This window comes from Calypte anna, chromosome 5 (genome assembly GCF_003957555.1).
Source record: "Calypte anna isolate BGI_N300 chromosome 5, bCalAnn1_v1.p, whole genome shotgun sequence".
Lineage (NCBI taxonomy): Eukaryota > Metazoa > Chordata > Aves > Apodiformes > Trochilidae > Calypte > Calypte anna.
This window is the reverse complement of record NC_044250.1, coordinates 12,189,290-12,201,858: the sequence shown is the minus strand read 5'-3', so window position 1 is coordinate 12,201,858 and position 12,569 is coordinate 12,189,290. Positions and strand designations below refer to the sequence as shown.

The window sequence follows — 12,569 nt, the reverse complement described above, 5'->3', positions numbered from 1 at the left end:
GTAAATCATTCCAACCTAGTTACAGCAGTTTAGCTGCCTAAACCCTTAAATGGAGATGGTCATCAAGAGCTGTGTAGAAATCTCCACACTGGACTGATGTACAAATACCACTTCTCATTACTGAAGTCACTATAGCTTTTCCCAGTTCACCAACATACAAAGATTACAGTAAAATAAACAGAGATGTAGACTGCATATGTACAGTCTGAAAGCTACCATGCCAGTTGTAGTTGTATGGAGTTCACTTGGTGGAAGAAACCAGTGACTCATTCTGTGTCTCTGTCCTCTGTGTTCACTGGTCATGTAGAGTGCTGTGTTAGCTCATGGATAGCTTTTTACCAGCCTTTGCAAGTCTTACTGCAGACAGAACTGGTGGAGCAACCTGCTAAAGTCTGTGGTTATATTCTGTAGAATTCAAAAGCATGTTCATTCTTTAGGCCCTTTGCTTTAGTGAAGGGTTACCAAGAGGGAACTTATACCTGCATGGCATCTTACATATTTTGTAGTTTGGGGAGATCCCCAGGAAATGTTTAGGTTATGCTTCTTGTCTTTTTATGATCATTATTAGGATGCTGTCAGACTGCTGGATACTCACCAGCTTTTTATACCTGAGATCACTTGTGCTACTAAGAAGAAGTGAGAGAGTTGAGAACAGAGCAAAAAGTGTTTTAGGTTTGCATACCTGTTTTTAGTTCCTCTCAGCAGTGGGACTACTGATCTGCTTGTCACTTGTCAGTGGTATGGTAGCACCACTTCTGTTCCCCATGGCTGAACCCCTTTTAATACGTATCACAATCTATTCACATAAATTTCACATATCTTTCATCTACCAGACCTACCCCTGACCTCAGTATAACACAGCAATTCCTTTTCAATCTGAAAAAACTCTCCTTTTGTCTACCCAGTTTTGAGATGCTTCAGCCATATGCTAATAGGCAGAAAGCCAGCATATGAAATCTCAAGTCTGTCACTCATGCTTTTGGCAATGGCAGCAAGGAGAATATCACTCTCCCTGGCAAGTGGGAAGTAAAGAATATTTACAAGTATGTTGCAGGCTTGCAGGGGTCTTAAATACAACTTATCCCAAAGAGTACAATTCACTTGTAAGAATTATACACAGATTAATTCTGTTGGAATGCTGAAATCTGACAGGACAGGTAACTTCCTTGTTATGGTGACATATTTTTATCTATATAATTGTGAATCCCACAGGAGAAAAAAAAACTCCAGGAACCAGCAAAGTGAAAGCCAGATTATTAGTCAGAGCTGGCATATCCAGCACATTCAGGCACTAACAGAAAGAATAGCTAGGGCAGCAGAGTACAGCAAGGTTATAAGAAGATCCCACACATTTTTCCCAGTTATAGGCAAGAAAGACAAGAAATGATCAGAAGGCTGGAGCACTTCCCTGTGAATCCAGGCTGAGGAAGTTGGGGCTATTCAGCCTGGAGAAGAGGAGGCTCTAAAGTAGGAAATTCTTTCCTGTGAGGGTGGTGAGACACGGGCACAGGGTGCCCAGGGATGCTGTGGCTGCCCCTTCTCTGGAGGTGTTCAGGGCCAGGTTGGATGGGACCTTGAGCAACCTGGGCTGGGGGAGGTGTCCCTGCCATGCAGGGGGTTTGGAACTGGATCATCTTTAAGATCCCTTCCAACCCAAACCATTCTATGATTCTGTGATGTGTTTTCTTATCACAAATTATGTGAAAGTCTTTATTGGAGATACACATCTCCAAGGATGTGTAGTTCCTTCCCTACTCAAGTGACTCAATAATTCTGAGTATTTTCTTTAAGCTCATCCCGGTTTGTTTTTCAGCTGAACAGTGTTTTTTTCAGTACTAGTGGGGCAGAATCTCTTTCCCTGCACCCCAAATGCTAGGAGATGAGCTGCTGAATTTTAGAGATGAAATAAAGACTCCATTTGTTAGGTTACCATTTGTCATTTAATAGCAGCAGTGAAGTAGCATCTCTGGACCATGCAAATGTTAAATGACTTGGTAAAACTAGAGATGCCATAAATTGACTCCTGTTTTCCCTTAAATAGGGGTGGTCAGAAACACATGATACTACCACCAGCACATGAGTACTGCATGTGTTACAGGGTGGACTGTGATACTTCTCTCAGAATAATGAGCAAGCTTTGGCAAGCTTCAGGAATTTAGAAAATGTTCAGGTTTCTTTCCATTTCTCAAAAAAAGCTGCCAGTGTCTATCCACTGATTCATAAGCTCAGCCTCATCTGCAGCATGCATGATGATAGACTTGAAACCATTAATTAAATCTTCCTTCCTCCTCAGTGTTCCCAAAGTATTCTCAATCCCACAGAAGTACCAATGGAGAATAACTTTTTATTAAAGTCAAAGCAGGAGTGTACAGAACCACAGAAGGCAGGGTTCTCTAAGCAGAAGTGTAAAACTGGCAACAGAATTGACAAAACTAAAGACTTCTGGAGTTCATCATTAGAATTTTGGCTCTTTTCTATTTTTTTCAAATGAGTGGTTTTATGTAGTGATTCATGTTTTCTTTCAGATGGCTTTCACCTTTTTTTTTCCTCAGCATTATTGACAATTATTGTATTTTTTCACAACCCACTTAAGAATCCAGTGTTCCTGACTTCTGCACATAGTCAAGCATTCAAAAGGAACTGTGTATTTTCATGTTTCACAGCAGTGTTCAAATTTGATTGGATTTACTTTAGTGAGCTCAAGTGCTATTCATGAACACTGGTTACACTTTCTTAACCAGAATATCTCCTCACTAGGATAAATAACCTAAAGCCAGTCCTTGTGCTATGATAGTAAGACTCTCCTTTCCTAAACTGAGCTAAACATGCCCTAAGGTTCCTCTGGCTGAGCTTCAGTGAGCACTGTGAGCTCAGTGTAAGCTGGAACAGGAACTAAATGAATCCCAGCCATTTGTCCAGTTGTCTGGTTCCTACCCTCATGCCATCTCCCACAAGCCCACACAAGCATTTATGTGACTGTATGGTAAACCAAGGGGGGAAACTGAGTGATCCATCTGAAAACTAATCCAGCATGAGAAAGAAAAAAGATTTAATTTGATCACTTCCCCAATCTAGTTCACTGTGAAGCTAAGCAAAAGCTTTGTCAACCAAAGAAAAGGATAGAAAGTGGCACAAGCACAGAGATCCAGTGACTGACAGTTATAGGGAGTTGGGAGTGTAGATGACAGAAACTATTTCCAGTTTTTTGTGCCTGGTTTTTTAGAAAAAGACAAATTTGTTCTATGTTTCCTCCCCTCTTAAATTCAGTCAGGGAAGGCTGTGGAATCTAAGAGTTCTCTTCCTGGACCTTTTGAAGACAGTCTTACCCCTGTGCCAGCTGGCTTGTGTAATGGCTGGAAGGTTCCCTGAGCTCCATGTTACTCTTTGGCACCATTAGAAATCAGGCAGAAGGATGTCAGTTTGAGCACACAAAACCAGAAGCATGCAGTGCTGTTTGGCAGCCAGAAAAGGTACCAACACATTTGCTATATTCATAGCCATGCTGAGGCATAGAGAGAATTGGAATTTGTGTTTGAGAATTGGAATTCTCAAAACGTCCTGGACTGCAGCTAGATACAATTCTCACCTTCTGTAGTGTCTCTGAATTTCTCACCATATCTAAGAGAAGAGTAGAATTGACAGGAAACTGATATGAATCTTTCTGTCAGAAGATAGAGAAAAATCAGCTCCCACTTTCTCCCTCATCCAGCTATCAGAGGCAGAGATGTGGCTCCTGGCTCTCTGTCTGTCAAATACATTATGAGAGCAATTATGTCACAAACACAGCTCTGGCTTTGCTGAATGAATCTGTGAAGAGGGAACAGACAGCCTGGAGTGTTTAGCACACAGCTCTTGGCACTAAAAGAGCAGCATACTTGGGGTGGATTTTTATTTTTTTTTTAAGGCAGTTTACTGAAGTGCAGACATGATATTTGAAATCCAGATTTCTGTGTTGTGTGCCTTGTCATTTGGATCTCCTGTTCCATTTAGCATTGATTTACTCATTCTTAAAGGGAAGGCCAGATTTCAATATCCATTTTCAACCAGAGGTTCTTTTAAAATTTGGTGGTGTTTGTCTTTAACTGGATTGCAGAAAGGTGAAGAAATCAGAAACCTGAAACATTACTGGTACACATCTTGGCCAGACCAGAAGACACCAGATCAAGCCCCGCCACTGCTACAGCTAGTACTGGAAGTGGAAGAGGCAATGCAAAGTGCAGAAAAGAAAAATGCCCCAGTGATTGTTCACTGCAGGTAAATAAATGTTTTACCTGACTCCTAAGAGCTCCTTCATGTATGATGTAGTGCAGATGCTGTCATACTGGCCATCAGTTGGACATGAGGGAGATTGTGCACAACTGCTCCTGAAATGTGCTTGGAACTTCTAAAATTTAATGACAGTAATTTTCTATTACAAAGTGTTGCATTCAGGTAAAAACTGAGCTGAACACAGAAGCCTGTGGTGGCTCATTTACAAGGAAGAACAGTCTTCTTTTACTTGCCTTACCAGTAATATGTACCTTTAATGATCCTAAAAGGACCAGGTTACTGAAGATGAACATAGTGAGTGAAACCAAGCAGGAAGACACATGCATGCAGAAAAATGAGAACATTCAACTTTAAGCTTCAACCCCCCCTGTTTTATAGATTTCTTTTTTCTTTTTTTTCCTTTTTTTTTGTCTTAAAAAATCCTTATTAGACCAAAGACAAGATTAATTAATTAATTTAAGTCTAATACATAAAACAGATTAAACAGCAGCAGAGCTGATTGCAGCAAGTATTAATCAACAGCCAGGAAATGTATGCCAGCAATATTAAAACTGAAATATCTGTGAACAGCCACTAACAGAGATGAAAACTACTTCTACGGAAGACACAAAATCTTTACAGTGGTTTAAAGCCTGATGAGAAAATTATAATTATCAATCACAGCACAGAAAAAAATAGGTGAAGACAGATACTTCTGTCTTCAGAAAGAAGTAGGATGATGCACATAACACTTGCAGACATCATGAAGTACATTCTTTTGCACTGCTAACTAGGGAATGTGTTAAGCAGCAAATACTAATGGTTATTACATCAGTTATACTGGATGATTTTCACCCATGTGTTTTTAAAAATTGCTCTATGGGCTGTAAAGCATTAAAGTTTAGTTCCTGAAACAACTGAGAGTTCTGAAGGTTTAACAGCAAGTCCTGTTTTGCTAGTGTTTAGAAAAATTAAATGTGCTTACTTGAAAATTACAAGTCAGGTCTCAAACCAGTTGTTCCTGGTAAATAGTGGAAAACTTAATTAGCAATGCAGTAATCTTGCTAAGATAGTCTTTCATAATTTCAATAAAATAGTTTTTGCCAAATTAATCTTTGATATTTTTGTAAGGAATTTTGCTAAGTTTTGCATCTAGGCAAATGGTTGCTATCCAAAAGCCACAGTAAATGGGATATTATCATACAATGGACATGTTTTTAGAGAGATTCCTGGTGTAAGTAGTTGATAGCCCAATGTCATCAAAGCTCCACCTGTAAGCTAATATAGAATAATCACTAGTAAAATGTTCATATGGTGCCACATGTCCAGTTTTTCTGCCGGTGTTTTAAAACAGATCTTTGACAAATTGAGGAAAGTTCAGAGATGAACAGTATGGCTTGTAAGATAGTCCCCTGTGCCCTTGGAAATCTATAACTCTTTAAGAGCTCTTTGAAGTAGTATGATAATTACTGTAGGTGAAGATTCTAGTCACCATGTCACTCTTACTTTGCATACTTGTTTGGTCCTCTTGTGTAGTGTCATCCCCATAATATGACAATTTTGGGGAAAATTGGGTAATTTTATTTGAAATATTTAAGACACGTGGTCCCTTTCACATTATTCATAGTGAGTAGGGTTGCTGCCCTCATCACAATTATTTGAAAACCAAGTTGAGTTCTTAGTGAGTTGTATCATCCCCCAAACTTCCACTGAATCACCTTGATTATTCTATAATAGAAAACAATTCTAATGTAACTGTAATGTAACCTGTCTAAATAGTCAAAGAAATATATTATGGTTTTGCAAGCAGCAGCTAACTGCAAACTCCACTGTTGCTTGTACTTCACTTGCCAGTATTTTTGTATTATGACTTCAGTGCAATTTCAATGGGAGCAGGATTTCTTGCAGTTGTTTCAAATAGTTGTTCCTGAGGATGCTCACTTTAATTATTTAATGCTTAAGAAGGGCTGTCAGCTCTTGCTGCTAGGTTTTTATTAGGTGATAAGAAGAATTCACAGCTTTGATAGCACTGTGCCTTTGAGAATAAAATAATTTCTGATCATTAAGCAAGGACTCAATACAAAGGTATTCAGGAAAGACAAATGCTTAATAGCAAACTTCTTGTATCCTACACTAATTCAGAGAATTACTAGATTGCAGATTTTATCAGCAAATGACACCACACCATAGTGCTGTTAGCTCTAATTATTTAAGCAAGGGGTTGGTTTGCTTTTTTTTACTGTACCTGTGAATGAAAATAGCTTTCAAAGAAGCTCTTAGGATTAAGAATCTCAAAGCAAAAGTTGCCTTCAAAGCAAATCTAATTAAGGAAATCCTGTTTCACTGCTTATTTTCAATGGTTCAGTTAGATATAGAATCAAATAGGACCCAAACTGTCCATTTTCATCTCTTTAAGTGCAATGCCCACCCTTTTGCTGTGAATGGCTCACACCTGATTGTGTTGTCTCATTGAAGTCAGCATTTATCCCTGGGTATGACTGGATATTCACATGCACCTCCCTGGCAAAGGTTGGAGCAAGGAAATGAGTAGTGAGGTTTGATTGCTGGTTTAATGGGGCTTATTTAACCAGAAAGTTCCAAAGCCATTTTAACATCTCCACTGCCTCTCTCTGCTTTTCCACCCCTCAGTGCAGGCATTGGGAGGACTGGCTGCTTTATTGCAACAAGTGTCTGTTGTAAACAGCTGAAGAGTGAGGGTATAGTTGACATACTACGAACAGCCTGCCAGTTACGATTAGACAGGTAAGAAATCCTCTTTCCTTTCCAGAAAAAAAAAAGGGATGGGGGAGGATGACACACACCTTTCCCTTTACTTAAGGAAAAGCAAAGGAAACAAGGCAGGAACAAAGGCAAATGAAGACAGAGACATTTTCTGGAAGGAATTACCCTGTTCTAAGCAGGTCTAACTTGTAATCTTTGCCTATTTTATGAGCAGTAAACCTTAGTGAACAGCTCTAGAACTGAGTTAGGTTTGCAGCTGGCATCAGAATTTTCATAGCTGTGCACAGAGCAATGCAGCAAGAAATATGCTTCCACCAGCTGAAGAGTTGGCCCCATGTTAATACAGAAGCAGAGGTTCAAAGGTCTGCTCCAGGTCTCCAGAGCTCCAGGTCAGCACTTTGGTGCCAGGAGGCAGAAAACTGGCCTTGCACACTGTTGGAAGGGCCTGGCTGCTTGGGACTTTGTGGGGAGAGGGAGAGTATGCACAGTCTGGAGTGTTTGCAGACAGATGACAGGAGCTGTGAAATTCTCCATAAATTCAATAGTTTCCAGTTAAGCATTTCTTACCACACCACCTTGAGTTTGATTATGAAGTAAACAGATTTGAATTTTGCACCAGAGATGTTATTTTTCCTCTCCCACTGGTTTCAAGTGCCATCAAAACATGTCTCAGTGCTCTCTCTAATGATAATGATAAATGTAGTCGGGGGAAGGGATGTCACGAAAAACATACCAAAGATTTTTCTGAGGAAAAAAAAGAACCTCAACCCCACGCTGAACTTTATTTCAGAAGAGAAATTATGCTCAGTGGGAGGCAGAAAATTAAATCCTTGCTGCCCTGCTGAGGCTCTGATAGACAGGGACCTGCTGAGGTTTGGCTATTTCAGTGTATTTCAAGCTAGACAAGGGAAGGCTTCTTGAGAAAAAGAAAACCATAATATGAGTAGTAAGTGCTGATTATCCACGGACCAGCGAAATACCTGGCTGGATCTGAAGTATCTTGTCTTAGTAACTAGTGTTATGCAGGAAAATAACCATGCAAATGAAGGTTGAAGACACCTTCTCAGGAATGTGCTTGGTACAGGCCAATTAAAAATACTAACTTTGCAGGGAGAGGGGAACTTGCAGTCATTTGCAGAGACTTCCAGGGTACCGTGGAGGAAAAGGAATCCTGCAGGGACTTCTGAAGCTGCTGTGTACCTCTGAGGGGTGGGATGGAATAGGAAAGGGCTGTTTAGATGCTATGGGAGAGAATACTCAAGATAGAAAGCAGTGACATTTCCATTCTTGCTGCAGAAGAACATGGGTTCTTCAAGGAGTGAAAAATGGAAGAATGAAAAATGGAGCTCGTAGTCTCTTGGAAATCATTCTCTCTGTGGTTATTGTCACTAAACCCCCACAAAAGCAGCATAAGAGGATGAGAGTGTCCTAGCAGCTATAGGAAGGAAGAGGCTTTTTAACCTTGCCCTGTCTGGTGGTTACTGGCTAGAGAAAACAAGGTGATTGAGAAGGAGTCACCAGGGACTTAGGTAGGAGGGTAGAATGCAGGTCAGAGAAGGAACATAAATGTCCTTCACTGATTCACAGCCACTAGAGGGGTTGACATAAGCCTGAGAACCATCTTTAAGGTTGCTGTGGGGGTGAAGGGTCAGAGCTTTCTTTCCCTTCACTCCCTTTACTGATCCTTTGGAAAAATTCCTGCGCATGGAGCTTTGCCCCAGTGACCAAGAGTTGATCCTAAAATAAACCAGTATGACTAAGGAGAGGAAGTCATCATTCCTACACCCTTCCCACAGTGCTGAGAGACATTTCTGTCCTTCCCCACAATGCAACTCAGATTTGAAGGGTTTCTGTGGCAAATATGGGTGAAAACATAATTTATCTATTTTGTGCCAAAGTCTGGAGAGCAATTACAGGTCATGGTGCTTCCTCCCAGGGAAAGGGAGGAAGCCACCACGTAGGAGGGAACCAGATAAAACAGAAAATTGTTTCCTGTGGTCTGAAACTTTATGGCCACCCTGATGCTTCTGTTGCTACAACTTCAGGGTGCAGTCTCACTATTAATGGAACTGCATGGGCAGTAATTGCCAGATATGAGTAATGTTCCTTGTGTGTCATGAACTGACATAAATATATTGCAGTGCTGTGTGCAGCACAGGAGGACTCAGAAACAGATCAACTGTGCACCTATATTAAGTAGAGCAGAAGGGGAGGAGATTCTCAGGTAGGAAAAAGTTTCTTCAGAAATGCAGTTTGTTTCCCACTTTTTCTTGTTGATGAGAGGTTGAAGCATGGATCCTTACCCATCCCTGCTTATTGTATATAACATATATAAGTGTTATTTCAAACAGCTGCTTAACAAAATAACTGCAAGAGGCTGAAGGAGGAAGTTGTCTTGCCCACTCATCTACTCCTTACTGGTATGGTTACTGTGTGACCCACAGTTGTTAAACTGGACCCTATAGATGTAGGCAGTCACCAGGGAGAGTACTAGCAGTCTGCTGCCTATTTGGCTGACAGGAAGCAACCAAATTTAATTTCCTTTGGTGGAGATTTCTGAGGGAATGCACCAGACACATGCTCTTCTTGGAGTGACAGAACCTAGTTACTGCTGGCCACCCATGGGTTCACACCCACTTCTCCTCTCCAGCTTCCTTTGGGCACTGCATTCCCAGTGCTGGCACAGTTCTGCATACCCTTTCTGTGAATTTGAGCCATAGAGTTTAATTGTTTTCAAAATGGATTATCAAGAGATCATATTACTGTTGTTCAGGTACACTTAGCAGAATTTTAAATGTTAGTAAAACCTCCTTAAACTCAAAAACTTTCTCCTTGGTTTTGTTCATTGCTGTGTCCCATACTGGTACTCATGTTAATATTCTACTTCAGAAATACACAGCCTAAAGATACATGGAAAAGCAATCTGTTTCTGCTCCTGCTTGCACTTCCTTTCAGTGTTAAAGAGAACAGTAAAAGCTTAAATAAAAGCTGAACCAAACCAGATTTCTATGTTGGGAGTCTTACTGGTCTAGGTGTTACAAATCTGAGTTGTCTTTTGTTAAAGTAGAGGGTGGGCTGGCATGGAGGAAAAGAAAACTTATGTACTGCATCAGTTGTTCTGGGTGGCATGACCTGGCATAGCCTTTAATAATCCTAAAATCAGTCCCTAGTGCAGCTGTGAAGTCTTGGATAAAGTGCTACCCCTCCTTATTCACCTGGTTCCCACCTGGAGCTTTTGGGGTGAGGGTTGCTTTTCAGAGTGTTTAAACTGGTGCTGTGGTACTATGAATGTAAATGTGACAGTGTTGCCTTACTGGATGAGGGCCTCTGCCAAGAAAAATGAAGGTTTTCTGACTCCCTTCTGATCCTTGGTAAGGAGAGACTTTCAAAATGGAGCTCGAGGTCAGACTGCAAGTTGGTTGCAATCAATAGGCACTTCACTTGACTTTCTCTGTGCAACACCAGCTTTATGTTATCTATCTCATTTCCTCATATGTTATTTGCATATAATAAGGCTGCTCTTTCCCTCCTCTTTATTTCTTTCCTTTTTCAGGGGAGGAATGATCCAGACCTGTGAACAGTATCAATTTGTTCATCATGTCATGAGCTTGTACGGAAAACAGCTTTCTAGAGCAGCAGAAGAATAAGTATTCATGATATTCCTCAAGGCTAAAACCAAGTGAACTTTCTGACTGCATTCAGATATATTTCAGATCTGATGACACACGTGGTAACCTGGCTGTTCTAGCTGGAAAAAAAAGATCTATTACTTTCCTTTGATATTGCTTTTATGCTCTTGTTTGCATTGACATTTAAGAGCTGAGGTATGCCTTGTCTTAAACATATGTGACAGGACATTATCTTCACCAAAAAAGGCTTATTTATACTGTAAATAAGGATAGTAGCTTCATTTGTTACAAAAGCAGGGAAAAAAATCTGAAAAAAAATCCAGTCTTCAGTTTGCTATTTTTAAAAAATCATTGCTAATATATCCAAATACAGTGTTAAACTTTTTGAATTGTCATGCTGAAACGTGCCGTATGTTGACTAAGCTTGAAAGTAACTTTTTGCCTATTTCTGATTGTTTTTACATATAAAATTACCGAATACTGTGTATATCGTAAACCTTCAGAGCCTCTGCATTGAAAGATTCAAGTAGATTCACAATGAAATTGTTTCTCACATCATGTTTGCTTGTTCATTTTTTTCTAAAGCAGTCCACCAGTAGTGTTATCAGAACTAAGGGACAAGAAATATTTCAATGATGTGAGTGAAATTCTAACCTCCAATTCTTACCAGCAATGTACCCTGTATTGTGACAGCCAGGTGAATTTGAGGTTAATAGTAGCAGTTAATCTGGATATAAATTCTTTATGCTTTACCTTTTCTCTGTCAATATTTCAGCATCTCAGTCTGCCACCAGATTGACTTTTGCAAACTGTTCCTCTTTTTACATAGTCAGACCACAACCCAAATTCAACTTCCACTGAAAGTTGAGGTTGGAAATCAGGTGAGGCATTTGGTGAGTTGAATTAATCTTTATTAAGAAATTAATAATATAATGATTTGTATTGTATGAATCTGAACTTGTTTCAAAGTCTTGAGGGTGTCAGAGTGCCCAACGTTCTTTAAAATCAATGCAAATCCTATAGGTAGCTTTAAAAAAAATCAGTCTGAACATATTGGCTGTTTCTTGATATACTTGCCCTCAAAACAAATTAAAACAATCATTGTCCCCTAATCACTAGTCCAGGTAGCAGTGTTTCCTCTTCTGTAACACAAACTACTGCTCATGCTTTTCTTTTTAGACCTCAGTCAGGCTGTGGAGACTGTAGTTTGTGTTTAATGCTTACAGGTAAGCATATGTTTAAGTGCTATATTGAGTGGACCCTTCACATGAAAAATGAGTGTTTTGTGAATAGAAGTTGTAATGGTCTACTAAAAATATTTTTGCTTCTCTTTATTTGTAACAATAACCAAACTTTTATTAGTGCAGAAGATTCTGAGAATATACTGTACTTCCTGATGAGGAGAAGGTAAAGCAGCTCTCAGAACAATAAGGGCTGGTCCTGCTCCCACTGAGGCTTTGCTATTGATGTCAGTAGGTGCAGGGTGTAGGGCCTGAAATGTTATGCCTACAACTTCATCACTGTGGGGAAAGTTTCCCAGTATTTCAGTACACATCCTTTGTGTTTATTCTGGATCCCTGAACTGTAAAAATCCTATCAGCAGGGTTTGCATGAATGTGTTGCAAATTGTGTTATCTTTAAACAACTTGATTTTATTGCTGTATTTAAAATATTTCCTTCAGTGAAAAGCTAGCAGGAAGAACTGGCATTATTTTTAAAATTACTGGTGGTAGTCATTAAATAGAGCAATAAACTTAAGCTTTTGAGCATAACATGACTGTTAGTTTTATGTAAACCTTGCTAGCTGTATTCTTCCCATTGATACTGATTCTTTTGAGGGGGTAACACCATTCCATCTAAGCACTCCTTAGAAATAACAACAGCACCACTGATGTTCTGAGTAACATTATAAGTGGAAATCCCAATAAATGATGTTCTCAGCTGTTCCTG

The 12,569-nt window shown here is 39.8% G+C and overlaps 1 protein-coding gene across 1 annotated transcript in view; it reads left to right on the top strand.

The window, feature by feature from the left end:
• Positions 1 to 10,637, top strand: part of PTPN5 (protein tyrosine phosphatase non-receptor type 5) — a 45,426-nt gene extending 34,789 nt beyond the window's left edge. The window contains exons 11-13 of the mRNA XM_030451166.1: positions 4,094 to 4,254; positions 6,898 to 7,011; positions 10,544 to 10,637. Of these exons, the coding sequence (XP_030307026.1) occupies positions 4,094 to 4,254; positions 6,898 to 7,011; positions 10,544 to 10,637 (369 nt within the window). The remainder of the gene's footprint in view (positions 1 to 4,093; positions 4,255 to 6,897; positions 7,012 to 10,543) is intronic.
• The last annotated feature ends 1,932 nt before the right edge of the window (positions 10,638 to 12,569 follow it).